Source organism: Gossypium arboreum, chromosome 5 (assembly GCF_025698485.1).
Source record: "Gossypium arboreum isolate Shixiya-1 chromosome 5, ASM2569848v2, whole genome shotgun sequence".
Lineage (NCBI taxonomy): Eukaryota > Viridiplantae > Streptophyta > Magnoliopsida > Malvales > Malvaceae > Gossypium > Gossypium arboreum.
The window spans coordinates 14,027,364-14,041,927 of record NC_069074.1 but is presented as its reverse complement, the minus strand read 5'-3'; the positions used below and the strand labels follow the sequence as shown (position 1 = coordinate 14,041,927).

General features: G+C 30.5%; 3 protein-coding genes across 3 annotated transcripts; all 3 read right to left on the bottom strand.

Annotated features, from left to right (window-relative positions):
• Positions 1-470: 470 nt before the first annotated feature.
• On the bottom strand, positions 471-1,954 carry LOC108456322 (NAC transcription factor 25). The gene is made up of 3 exons (XM_017754921.2): positions 1,656-1,954; positions 1,257-1,567; positions 471-1,179 (listed from the first exon to the last, which is right to left on the bottom strand). The coding sequence occupies exons 1-3, from the start codon at positions 1,837-1,839 to the stop codon at positions 649-651; spliced, it is 1,026 nt and encodes a 341-aa protein (XP_017610410.1). The 5' UTR covers positions 1,840-1,954; the 3' UTR covers positions 471-648.
• A 1,113-nt stretch (positions 1,955-3,067) lies between these two features.
• LOC108455123 (alpha-galactosidase-like) lies at positions 3,068-4,955 on the bottom strand. Its single transcript, XM_053027475.1, has 10 exons — positions 4,920-4,955; positions 4,817-4,875; positions 4,626-4,701; positions 4,486-4,544; positions 4,344-4,409; positions 4,177-4,260; positions 4,028-4,092; positions 3,848-3,930; positions 3,485-3,766; positions 3,068-3,409 (listed from the first exon to the last, which is right to left on the bottom strand). The coding sequence occupies exons 1-10, from the start codon at positions 4,953-4,955 to the stop codon at positions 3,314-3,316; spliced, it is 906 nt and encodes a 301-aa protein (XP_052883435.1). The 3' UTR covers positions 3,068-3,313.
• A 6,143-nt stretch (positions 4,956-11,098) lies between these two features.
• Positions 11,099-11,869, bottom strand: LOC108455122 (TIR-only protein). The gene is made up of 2 exons (XM_017753730.2): positions 11,325-11,869; positions 11,099-11,222 (listed from the first exon to the last, which is right to left on the bottom strand). Exons 1-2 carry the CDS (start codon positions 11,813-11,815, stop codon positions 11,099-11,101), a joined length of 615 nt encoding a protein of 204 aa, XP_017609219.1. The 5' UTR covers positions 11,816-11,869.
• Between the last annotated feature and the right edge of the window lie 2,695 nt (positions 11,870-14,564).

The following is a 14,564-nucleotide window of genomic DNA, read 5'->3' as shown; positions in this document are numbered from 1 at the left end:
ACAAGTACAATTTATTTTATAGATAAAAGTATATGGGATTTGTTTAATATACAATATTATAACCTAGCACTAATATATATACTTTAAATAACAAAAAGGTAAAAAGAAAAGAAAAGCAACATCAAAGCATAAGGAGTTCCACTCAGAATTGTTATTAACTTATTATCTTACAAGAAAAAAGAAGGCATGCATTTGCTTAGACGTCATAGAGTAAGGATTGAAGATGTGGAAATTTAAATCCATTAACTATGAGTTGTACGTTAAACTTCATCAATGCTTTGACGTTGATTGTTAAAGAAATAATGTTATTAACATGAAATGACAAACGAATAAGTCATCAATCTAAATCGACAAGAAGTATTAAACATCCAAGGTTCTCTTCAGTTTTCATTTCGAATGTGTATTTTGAGATTTTTTCTTTTTTTGTAAACATCAAATAATTGCAGAGGATACCGAACCGCCATTAATAGTTATATCCCCCGATGAAATTATTATTTCTCTAGTATTATATATAATGCATATACAATAATTCGCCTATGTAGTACCAAAAGAATACGTTTTTCTTACCCCTGCTGGAATCATTTCACACAATATATGAGTACCGAGAATTATTAAATTAGTTATAGTTACAGTTGCTTCCAAAACATTCTAGGAACCAGGGAGTATAAACTGTTGCCGTGAAACCCCATCGCCAAGGGATCCAACCATGCTTCCAGTGTAAAACGGAGTGTTTTGAGGTAGTTGATTCAGCAAAGAAACAAACGAATTGGTATCATCAATATTGCCACCTCTGCTACTACAATTTATATCACCCTGTTGGAACCTTTTCCCCGACTGTGAACCTGTTGAGCTTGGTTCGTTCCAGTACTGAGGAGGAAGGGTTCGTTTAACGGGAAACGCCATGGGAAGATTTTGCTTCGAGCTCGACGACACTGCTAGTTGCGAAATATTGGAACTGCTTCGCATCCCTTCGGTTAATATCCCTTCAAAGAAATTATCTTCATGTTGTAGCAGTGAACCATAACTTGTAGCTTTTGATGTAAGAGCGTTTAGATTTTGATGGCTAGAAGTTGGCAGTTGTGTTGCCAGCATGCCCTCCATGGTGTACTCTTTGTCTGTCTCCATAGGTCTCTGGGTATTGTTCTTCTTGTAAATCCGGCATAAGACCCAATCATCAAGCTGAAAACAACGCACTGTATGAATATGGATCTTTAGTTCTATGGAACTTTTAACGGATGGGATAACCCTATACATACCCGTAAAGAAGCTTTCCTGTTGGGAAGATCAACAATTTGAGGTTTGGAAGTGGATGAGTTGTTGTCGATGAGGCGATATTCATGCATGATCCAATTCGTTTTAATCCCTTTGGGAGGCTTACCTCTATAGAACACTAGAGCCTTTTTAACCCCAACCTTTTGATTTCCATTTGAAGTTACAATCGGCTTATCGGTCCCAGTGGCTTTCCAATAACCAGAAGTTGCAGCTCTATTAGGCCTCGCTCCATTCGGATATTTCCTGTCTCTAGGACTAAAAAAATACCATTCTTGCTCACCGAAAGTTGCCTTACCTACAAAAGTTATACTACAATTCAAAGACTAGTACTTGATGGATGTAAACATGGTCAAATATAAATTTTCGTATATGCATATATGTACTTGGCAGCTCCCATGGATCAAACTTGTAAAGATCAACTTCAGCTATGATTGTAACAGGCAGAGGAGCAGAGGCGGCCTTCTTTTTGAGGTAGTGAACAACCAGCTCTTCGTCGGTCGGGTGGAATCGGAACCCCGGTGGGAGTTGCGGGTGCGCCGACGCCGACGATGAATCTGTGCTCTCCATTATTTCGCTGGTCAGCTTTGGTTCAATCTTATATTCCCAGTTCTCATGAATTTACGGAGTTGAAGAGTATTGAGCCTAAGGTAGATGGAAATTTAAAAAAAAAAAAAAAAATTGAGAAATTAAGAGATACGTTGATGACTTGATGTTATAAGGGGGAAGGGTGGAGGGAGAGTGGCTGGCTTGCTGGCTGTTGGGCTCATATGGAGCCAAGTGGACACCGATGATCTGATGACACATGGCACATAAGATTGGAGACACGTGGTGGGATAGGTGGTGGGGACCACCATAAGCGAGGAAAAAGCAGGAAAATTGGGAAGGGGGGGCAGGTTTCTAGGGTCGCAGGTTTGGAACTGCCTGTTACGCTTTCCATGTCATGCTTTTCTTATGTGAGATACTATCGCTTCTGTCCCTAAAACTAATTTCAAGAGAAAAAGGAAGAGTGTAAGGTGTGCAAGCATTAATTTTTTTTTTTTTGACCCTTACAAATATTTTTTTCATAAAAGCTCAATTTTATTTCTTTTCATAGATCTATGTTAAAAGTCCCCTGATATGCTTAATTAAACAGCTTACTTTTAATGTTTTATTTTGACAACATTTTTGCTTGTAAATTAGGAAGAAGAGTATGCTTAAAAAAAAAAAAACCCTTTTTCTTTTAACTTGGAGAAGAGGCATAAATCCATGGAACAAGGGGCGTTTCTGACCCGGCAGCTTTCCATAATTTCCTTGCATGTAATCCATTAGAATATACATGTAATTTACATATATAGATAACAGAGAGGTTGCTTTTCTTGATAGTGCTTTGTCTTTTGGATTTTATTATTTACTGGTCATACTACAGCCTTCATAAATTTACATCCTTTTATCTGCTTCAAAATGCAGTGCCAATCAGTTGAACGTTACTTTCAATAATATGGATGATACGCTGTCACCAATACCAAAAAACACGAGGGAAATGCATGAGAAAAAAAAGGAATTGACCCTCCATGCCCAAAGTAAAAGTGCCGCAATTTGCTAGGAGGTTGGTTTCTAGTAAGTCAAAACTTATAAATAAAAATGATATAAGCTGGTCAAGTTTCAGCAATAAAATTCTTTGAATTTCAGTCTCAGCAACATGGAGCTGCTGGCATACTATTTCATGGAATAGGTCAAGTCTTACAAAGCAAGTTTTAAAGGCAACCACCGATTTTACCAGAGCCAAGTAACTTGCTTTTCGGGTAACAGCACGTTGGTTTATATAGCTGACAAGATCATATACTTTGTTCATATCACAAGACATCGAATTAAAATCGATTCATCATACCCTGACTCAAATATAATTGAATTTTATTTGCTTCAGATGAAATAATTTATTTTGCATTTACTAGATTCTCCCTCAACACTCAATAAGGAAAAAAAAAAAAGATCCAAAGGGGGCTATGCACAAAAATAAAAAATGCTAAACTATCCTAAAAGTTCAATAAAATGATAGCCTCCTTCAACTTTGGAGTGGTGTCAGAACATACATCTTGCAAGCATGAGGAGCTACGGATGCCGTCAATCTATCGCGCTTATTCATGGAAACATATTTGTGCTGCAATACAGATATCATAAATAGTCACAACAGATTCATTTAAAACCTCAAATCAGAGGCAACTCTGAGGCTTACCTTCCACAAGTCTCTAACAATGGCTGGTGTGTTAGGAGAGAGTCCAAAATCCCTCCACACAGCAGTTATAAGAGCCCTCAATTCGCTTCGGTTCCATAACACTACCACAACCCTGTTGTCTGATAATGGCCCTGCCCATACTTCTAGGCCATCTTTGGATCGTAGTTTCCTCCCTTGAACTCCTAGTGAGTCTTGATTTACTTCTATCACTTCTTTGTTCCCAAGGATCCTTAGGGTCCTGTTGCTTACAGATCGAAGGTCGCATCCAATGAGAAGAGGAGCCTGGAAACACAACATTTACATATACAATCTCAACAGAGTACGTGCAAGGTAGGATATGAAGGCTGCAATGACTAGACAAACCTTCATAAGAGACCAAATGCTAAAATGAGACCGGTATTCGTCCATAGTCATCCCTCCGTTGCCCACTTCCAACATATCAGGATCTAATTGAATTAGAATTATGGATTGACTTAGTGAAATAGCATTTAAATTTATCAAAATAAATATTAAAAACAACGGTTAAAATTTAGCAGTTACTACCATTCCACCTGCCAGGTCCAGCATATCTCCCCCAACGGTTGTTTAAATCTGCAATCCAAGTTACACTGAAAAAGAGCAAAAAAGTAAACGATTCAATGCTTGCCATAAATTTTGGATATAAATGAATACATAAATGAAAAGCAATAGACCTTGCAAAGGTATCATTAATATCCCCTGTTGTCCTCCAAGAATGGCCATAGGCACCAGCCCATTTTGCTGGATCTTCTTGTCCCCTAAGGAAAATACAATTGCGTTGTAAGAACTCAGTTCTTAATTTTTAAGTAAAACTGATATAAGCAATCAAATAAACACGTACCATTCGCATAAAGAGAAGTGAATTGGCCGTTTAATTTTCTGCAATGCGTGGCCCATAGCAGTATATCTTCCAAAAAGTAAAAAAGAAAAATATGAAATAACTATATCGTAAATACATGCTCCATATAATAGGATGATTCTACCTCTCTCGATTTCTTGTACCATCATGGTAGCAATTGTCATACTTGATGTAATCAACTCCCTACAAAAAAAGGAAGCCCCATATTAACCAAAACCCCGTCATTTAAGCAAATTAAATGCCCCAAAGATTAAGGATACCCACCCATTGAGCAAAAGTTTTTGCATCTTCATATTCATGATGAAGAGAGCCAGGCATTTGGTTACTGCAGGTTCTATTACTGTGGAAATTGAACCAAGTTTAAATTTTTCATATTCTATTTTAACATACATTTGTTGTACAAGCAAAACAAAAAATGTAGACAGTAAAAAAATAACAGAGGGATGGATGTTTACCCAGCATCAGCATATATCCCAAGTTTCAAGCCTCTAGCATGAACGTAGTCTGCAAGGGCCTTGATGCCTGAAGGAAAGGTAGAGGCTTTGCCTCTTAACTTACCATTCTCGTCTCTTTCCGATTCAGCCCAACAGTCATCTGATTTCACAATGACAGTAAAAAAAGATTAGTAAAAATTCATGAAATCACTAAGTATGATTTGTTGGTTATTGTCAACAGAATCAACAATGAAATAAGAAAAGCTTCTTGTTTTTCTAAATACATACCAAGGTTTACATACTTGTACCCAAGTGATGCCAAACCGGTTGAAACAAGTGCATCGGCTGTTCATGGAAAAAAAAGAACATTATAAAAACCCGAGTTAAAAAGAATATGAAAGCTATAAGCTCAAATCCTAACATTAAACCCAGATCTCTGATTTCAACAATTTCAAGATTGGAAGTCTGGGTTTATGTCAAAACCAAGACCAAATGGAGAAGTTCGCAGTAAGAATTTCAAACTGAAAGTCAGTGTGTCAAGACTAGGGTATATTCAAGGAAAGAAAACAACGTGGTCTTCAAATTTGAAACATCTGCGTTCCAATAAGAAGTCTATAGTGTAATTTCAAGAATTCCAGGGTTGGACCTATTCATAACAACTGTGTAGACAATTCTTGTTAAGTAAAAGACGGTTCATTAATGTGCAGTCTAGTATATAAATTGAGTTAGGAAATAAAGGCAAAATTAATTAGTCTAAGTAATAAAAGGGTGAAACAGTCAGAAAATGGAATTAACTTAGAGTGTTGTGGTGGTCTCATGCATGCATATCTACAATTAATAAAAAATATTAATGGAGTAATTCATTTGAGAAGCTTACCGGTACTCATTACAACACTCTCATTTATACCACACCAAAAGTGATTCCAGCTATTCCATCTGCAACCAAAATCAGCCTGGGTTAATAAATCTAATCTCACTCAACAAAGCTTTGAAGGCTAAAGTGAGAGAATTAAATAATACCCCATAGGAGGGGTCCGAGAAACCCCATTGTCAAGAAGGAACCGAGAGTTAGCATGACGTCCATGGCTGATACCTATGTTCGATAAACTAGCCACTGTGTGGACCATCCATAGGTTGACAGCAGTAGCCAAAATAAAGTTTGCTCTTAACCTCATTTTCATTGTTTTTTTCTAAAGCAGGAAATGAGAGTTGAAATTTTTTTTTTTTCTAGAGAAGGAAATGAGAGTTGTTAAATTATTATCACTTTAATTTTAGGACATTTCAAGCATTTTTCCTATTCGAATATAAACCAAAAGAGATGGAGTTGTTGAGTACGATAACCTTACCTTACTGTTTATATAGCAATTTGGAACAAAGATTTGCCCAAACTGTTTATATCGTAAGATTTCATCTGAAACGGTCTAACTCTTAATATATTAATTTAGAAGTTTAGATTTTTGCGCTAAGATTTAATCTAATATTTGTCTACATATCTTCAATGTTATTCCTCATTTTACTATAACATTATTTTTACTATTAACTAAATAAAGTTTCAATTTCACCTCATCTATTTCTTTAATTTATAAATATAATTGTTTTATTTTATGCCTAGGTAAAACAATTTATTTACTACACTGTGAGTAAAATGACTTCACAAGTAGAATGAAATGTTGTTATGTGTGTTAAAAGAGAATATTAAATAAATTAAAATAGGAGTGAGTATTCGGTACACCAACAGTCTTTTTTTTTTTTCATAAATAGTCTTAAAAAACTAACAAGTGTCTCTCTTTTTTTAAACACTTATAAGGCACTTCTCAATCCCCTAACCCTATTTATTGAGTCTAAAATCTCTACTAGCAGTGCACCAAATAATTTCTCTTAAAACAAATACATATAATTTATTAAACTCTGCTTGTTGAGTTAAAAAATCTCCATCTGAAGTATCTTATTGTGACCATTTTCAAGGTTGATGGCGTCGTGACAATGCTTTCTCTATGGTGTGGGGCATGTGAAGTATCCAAGTATGGATGGACGGTTGAGTTATCCGTCCAAACCCGACAAGTTACTTAATATTTGGAAGGGCTTGAGTGAAAGTATTATACTTGAAGATTAGGTTTGGGTAAAAAAATTAGATCGGCTTAAAATATGGGTTGGACTCAGGCTCAAATATTCAGAACTCAAGCTTCATCCATTTTTAAGTTTGTAATATATCATAGTATGTTATTTTATATATTATATATACACATAAAAATTAAATATATATTATTATATAATATTATAATGTAAATATTAAAAAAATGTTAAGTCGCCTCTATATTTTTAATGAATGAAAATATATATAAAAATTATACCTATCAAATAAAAATAGTATAAATAATTTTCAAAAAATAAAAATAATATGAGTAGGAAAATGAGCTTGAATTAATTATTTATACATATGAATAAGTTTGAATAAAATTTTAAGCCTAAATTTTAAACCGAACTAAAATTAAATAAATATAAAATATATTAATATCATACTTAAATTTGACAACACAAAACAAACATACCCAAAAACTTCTCTAACCATGGGGCATTACAAATTTTACAAGTATCATTCATTCAATATTGAGAGTAAACACTAATTGTGTATTAAATAACATTTCATAAATATATAATATTTTCTACCTCTCTTAATATTTTAGATTTAAAAGGTTGAAATAGTTGATTTTAGAAAATTTGAATTTGGAAATTTATATTTTATTCCCTCATCTCTACTATGATAAAGTTTTTAATTAGATTAGTGTCATTTATCAATTGAGTTTTAATTTAATTGAAAAATTATTAAAAATACATTCTTATTACAAAATAAGTTATATTAACACGAGTGTTTTATATTTTATAAGTCAATAAAATATTTACACATAATAATATTTGAACTAAAGAACATTGAACTTTACTATTTCAACCAAAGCAATATTTAATTTTTATATAAACATTTAATAACTATATTTTTAATGCAATATTAAGAATAGGAGATGGAGGTAACGTGATTTGAAATCGTACAAAAGCAGTGTCTAACAAAAATTTAACTGAAGACAATATTTTCATATTGTTAATTTTATTGAATCAAAGTGAAAAGAATATAAGCATAATATAAAAGATTAGAATTTAGTATAGTGGATTTTATAAGCGATTTTGAAAAATTAACATGAATTTCTCTTTTTAAAATATTTATTTATTTAATATTTTATTATACTTTTATAAAACACTTATCAATCTTTAACTTTACTTATATAATTTAAATAATTTCCGTTTTAACATAAATTGAACAAAATGAATGTAAATATGATTCATGTCGCAACAAGTTAAACCTTGGTTTCTAAATAATAATAAAAATTACATTTCTCTATCAAATTAATCACTTTTTCTTTAAACCACACTAAACATCAACATTTATTTAACACCAAATTTTATATAAATTTAGAGAAGCATTGATCCCACGCCACAATTGATAGTTTGACTAACAGACCCAAACAAATAGTCAACTTAATATCAATACTTTCTTGTGCAGAATAAAACACCCAATGCTAAATTTTCATTGATATTTAAAGATTAATCGTGCTGATTATTGCTATCTTTTTTTTCTCGGCAGCTATCCATTTATATGTATGTATGTATGTATATTTGTAAATGTATATGATGTCTGATTTAATCTTAAAATTTTATCTACTGCATGTAAGAGTTAAAGAAAGATGAAAGTTAATGATAAGAACGTGCTTTGATTTTGTTTTCGTTTCTTCTTCTTTTTTTTTTTTTTTTGCAATAAACAATGAAATCTAAGAGGGGAAATATCCCCTATAATTTCTTAGCCATTAAACAATTTGACAAGCATGTGATGGTAATTAGGCATCTAAATCACTAACCTTTTCAAATCTCTCAAAGTCAATGCTGATAGCTTTTCTCCAATTAATACTAAAAACAAAATTTGTCAGTGTTGATATATTAATAGTATAAATCATTTTCAAATCTAAAACTAGAAATATTTAATTAAATTTACAAAAAATATTATATCAACTTTATTATTTAAATATGTATTTATATTTGATGCATTGATAATATATAACTTTATAATTTATCAATTTATATATATAAGTTCCATACATCATCAATGAATCACAAGATACCACATATTAAAAAGCATAACCATTATATTTCAAATTAAGGTTTTATCTATACTTTTATTTAATACCCTAATTGAGTTAGTATCATGAGCTAACTACGCACCAACTCCGGGTAGGAATATTATGAAACTATCCTTCCATAATTAAAATATGTTTTATTATTTGATGGCACTTCAATTTTTTAAAATAACTTTTTGCATATTACATCAATAAAATGCTAACTTTATCAATAAACTAAAGCTTTATTTTCATATAATAATATAATATTATTTAAACTCCTAATTAAGTTAGTGTCATAAGTCAACCGAACACTAACTTAGTTAAGAAAATTATGAAAATGTCCTTTCAACCATCCATAATTAAAATATGTTATATTTTTCGATGGTACTTTAGTGTAGATATATTTTTAAAAAGCAAGTAAAAAATTGCATATGATGAGATTTGAACTGATGATATATTTATATTTACATCAATAAAATGTCAACTTTAACACTAAACCAAATATCATTTTATGTAATATTTACATTTTAATTGTATTATGTATACTTTATTATCTACATCAATTGTATATATTGATAATGTTATTAATTGAGTAGGTGTCACAATCAACTTGACATCAACTTAATAGTATATATCTTTAACACTAAACCATATTTTGAATTGTATGCTTTTACGATAGTAAAAATGTAATTTCACAATTTTAATAGTCTATATATTTATAATTTTGAAGTACTAAATCAATTTTTATTATTTTTGGGGGGCTAAAGTGTAATTTTACTATTACTAATTTAAAATTTTATAAACTATAAAGGGGCTTAAATAGAAAAGTTTTCATTTTAAAGGACCCTCTTGACTTCGCCACTGATACTAATTAATAATGTTGTTGATTGAGTTGGCGTCACAAATTAACTTGATACCAACCTAGGATTGATAATAATACCATGATAAACAATTGCATTCATTTAGTGTTCTTAATCCGATATATACGTGTTTAAATTTTGTTTTACTTACAATTTCATCTAAATTTTTTATTTTAATATTGTACATATTTTATGTGTTATTATTATTAATTAATTTCAAACAATCATTTTATTATTTATTGTATGTTATTTTTAAATACACATCCGTGCTCTAAATACGTGAAAATTTTAGTTTTAAACCAAATATTTCATTATTTATCATATGTTATTATTTCCACATACATATGCGTGTGATAGTTTTTCTAGTTGATATAGCATAAATTCAAATTACACTATACGTACCATCAAATAATATAATTTATTTAAAATACGAAAATATTTATTTTTTAATTTTACGAATTAAATTAATATCTAATTAACTCGTAACACGACACAAGCACAATTAAAAGTTCAAATAATAGTATGGATCGATATTTACTCTAACTAACTACTGTATACTATATGCTCCACAACATTGTGTAATATTTGAAGCTTCTATTTCTATTTCGGTTGATTTTATAAGTATTTTTGCATGAGCTATGTATATTTCTTGGCTTTGAAGATGAATGCATGTCTAATTTTTCAAGATTTTTATAATTTCGAAAGTTCGTTTCGCCACATTATAAAAAATGCAATTTTTTGGAGAACATAAATACACAGTAGATATTGTACCTGCATAAAATAATACTTCCCAAGAAATGCACGAGAACTTCGTTACATCCTACAGGGGTACTGATAGATGGATGCAATGTCGTGGAAGTTGCTGAACATGAAAGTAAATTTCTAGGTATCAACCCAGATTCATCATAGAAATAAATATATATACAAAAACAAAAACGATTTTATTGAATCTGCAACTTATATATTACAAAAGAATATTAAATTCTGTCGACCTAATTTGTATATAATATGTTCATACACATGTATATATTACAAAATATGGTACAAATGTTTTCAGTTTTTTGCATCTATTTCTTCACTTATTGTTAATGTAGGGAGATGGGAAAAAAGAAGAAGAAGAATTTTACAACTTATTTGGAGATCTCCCTACCAAGTGTTTAGGATGGTTTTAGTTTCTATACCAAAAACTGGTTAAATTCATGAGCATTCAATGAAATCTAAAAAAAAAAAAAAAAAAACCTTGGGGGTTAAAGGAAAAAATTTAATGAATAGAGAATTTTTCATCCTCGTTCACGACGAGCCTGCACAATATATGTACTTTTCTTGCATGAATTTTCAGCTTCCAACTCCACCAAATTCTTAATCACAGCATCGGTTGCAGTATTCAAGAAATGCGACCAGTCCCTACATACCCAAAAATGGAAAAAAAATCAGAATTTTCATTCAATGATCGATGTTTCCAATTTTAGCAATTTTTTTTAAAAAAAAAGGCACCGTAATGTATACCCTGTTAAAGTGTCAAATGTTAATCCAACCGTGTACTTTGCCTCCTCAAGAGCCCAACTAAATCTTTCCAGCTGCTCGGCTGAACTGGTTCCATAATCCACAACCTGAAGCTGAGATGGCTTCACATCACAAAATATGGGTATAACCCTCTTCTTGCTCTCAATTAGAAGAGCAAGCTCGTGGAGGCAAAAGTATGAGTCGCAATAATTGGGCGAAAAGATCGCCACACCAATCTTACAACCGCGAATTGCAGGATCGATTTTCTCGAACAATCGGTCACCAGGCTTCATGTTTTTGCTATCCAGGAATGGCCTTAACCCCATCCTGAAGAAATGGTCATCAAGCAACCCCGCAATAGTTTTCTTTGTGTCAGTTCCACGATGGTTAATAAAGATATCGCATGGGGTCTTGGCAGTTGCCGGGATTGGGGTTCTGGGTTTAAGGATATTGCGGTACAAGTGCCTGGCAGACGAATAAAAACGCAGCTGCATGGCTCCTTGGAGAAGCTAAAAATATACTCTATTCAAAGTTTGACACAGTTGATGCCAAGTGTGTATAATAGGGTTTTTTTTGCTTTTTAATGTGTTTTTGTTTGGAAGTTGTTTGAAGAGAGCTTGAGCGAGACGCTGAGAGTTGATGTATTTATAGGTTTATAAAAGCTCTAATAGAAGTTGTTTAATGGCTGAAATTTGATTTTCAAGGGAAGAATTCTAAAATTCTTCGGTTTATGTTTGACAGCATGCAAAAATAATTAAGAAAAACAAACAAGAAGGAAAAGAAAAGCCTTGATTGCTTGACCCCCTCGACCGTTTTCCACTTGTTTGCCTAACCCTTCAAACACGTTTATATGGTATTCTTTTTTTGTTTAGTTTTCGCTTCATTGACGTAGTCTTTCTTATGAAATAATATTGCATGTCTTAGACCAGAAATATTAGGGGCGAATTTCTTATTTTTGCCCATCATGGGGTCACCAAAATAATAAAGTTAGATAGCTATTTACGACATATGCTTCACTTTTCCATTTTTTTTCTTTTTAATTAAATCTAATTTTCCATAACTAGAAGGTGATAAAATAATGATGACAATGACATGTCGCACTACATATCACAAGATACAACACCAAATCAAAATAAATAAATAAATAAAGCAGCAGCCATTAAGCAGCATAGCCAGCAGAAAGGATCGATTAGAAATTTGAAATCAAATAAAAATTAAGACTTTAGCACATTCATAACTTGTAGGAGAAATACAGCTAGCAGATTAAGCAAAGAAGGGATCTACAAATCGAGGGAATGAAGAATTAGAACTAAAATGGGCGGTGCACATGATTCTATTCTTGATTTGCATTAAAGCAATTTCGAGGTTTCTGAGCACTTTCACATTTTTCATTTAAAACACCAAAAGGGGCTAGTGAATTTATTTCAACCAGCCAGCCACCCTGCATTGCCATTTTGCGAAGAAAATGCAACTCAAAGTTGAACGTGCATGGCTGTAGTTTAAAATGAAGAATAATATGATTTAATACATAAAATTTTACTGTGATATTTGTGTTTTCTTTGAATGCTAAAGTTATATATTTTAATAAAAATGATGACATTAATATTTAATAAGTTGCCAAATTCAAACAATTATACGATCGACGTGAAATTTTTACTTCATACATGAAAATGTTAAGAAAATATTCAAGTGTTTATGGTATAATAAAAGATTTGTCCGTAGGAAGAACGTTGCCAAAAATATAAGCAAGGGAAAAAAAGAGATTGTGAATGAAAGAAAAGTATTATTATCAAAACCTAAATTGTAAATGGGTTCAATATTGTATATTTTTTGTTAAATTTTCAATTTAAATAAATATATATATATATAAATATATATATAAAAAGATGTTTGGTGCATTTAAATTAACCCTGACAAATAATTAATTCCATTCATATTTCGTGAAATTAACTATGAAATGTTTGTTTGAAAAATGGTAAGGGTTGTATAAATAAGGTGCACTCTCAAAATACTCAAATTGGAAATAACGAAATAATCACAAATATTAAAAAGTGTTTAACTTTTACATCTTAGTTTTATATAATAATAAAAATGTTTAAAAATGGGAATTAAATTTTATTATAAATTAAAACAAATATAAACTCCACATGAAATATAATTTTAAAATGATATAAAATAATATTTAGTTCTTGAATTTGGTAAAAATTTTAACTTGATCCATGATTTTAGATTCTATTAAGGTTTGATGACATGGCATTTAAAGATTATGTCATGTCTATCACCTAAATTTTTAAATATTTTAAGCAAAAAAATTATATATTTAAAAAATTAAAAAGTTCAAGTGATTGACATAGTATAATCTCAAAGCTTCATACTATCATACCTTAATAAAATTCAAGTTTAGCGACTAATTTGAAAAAATCTACTAAGTCCAAATACTAATATAAACAAAAAAAAATTCAAAGGCCAAAATGAAAAAAAAAGTTGTCAAGTAAAAGAATAAATGTTATTTTATCCTTTTAGAATAAATCATCTCAAAATTAATTTATTTACAAATGTTAAAAGTGTTAATATTTTTAATGAGTTCAAAATTTCAACTAAAAAATAAATTATATATGCTAGAGTATGCCCTAGTCAGAGTGAAACAATTTTATGTTAAAATAAAATATATATTTATTAAAAGTTTATATAAAAGTTAAATGAATTTTTTAAAATGATAAAATTAAATATTTAAAAATTACAGTACTAATTTTTTATTAATTTTATATAAAATATTAAAAATAAAAATATTCTTATAATATTATAACTTATTTCATAAAAATAATAATTTTAATTGAATTAGTATGGGACTCACTTTTACCACCAAATCAATAAATTATTTTAAGTATAATATATATATACACACAATTATACAACGAAACTATGAATCCTTTGATTAATACTCATAAAAATATAAATTTAATACTTGTAACACGTAGTGGGTGTACCATACTTTTATGTAATCTTTAATTATTTCATGTAACTTAGATTAATAAACAACAATGAAAAAAGAAGACAGTATGCCCTGAATTTCTGTAACAGTTGTTTATACAAGTAAACTATGAACATTTGAAAAATGTGGATCTTGAATGTATGACTAATTGTTGGCAACAAGGTAGGCACAATTGTCTTTTCTCTGTTATGTCTAAAACGGATACCCTAATATTTATATAATTTTGAATTAGTGTATAATTTATGTATTAA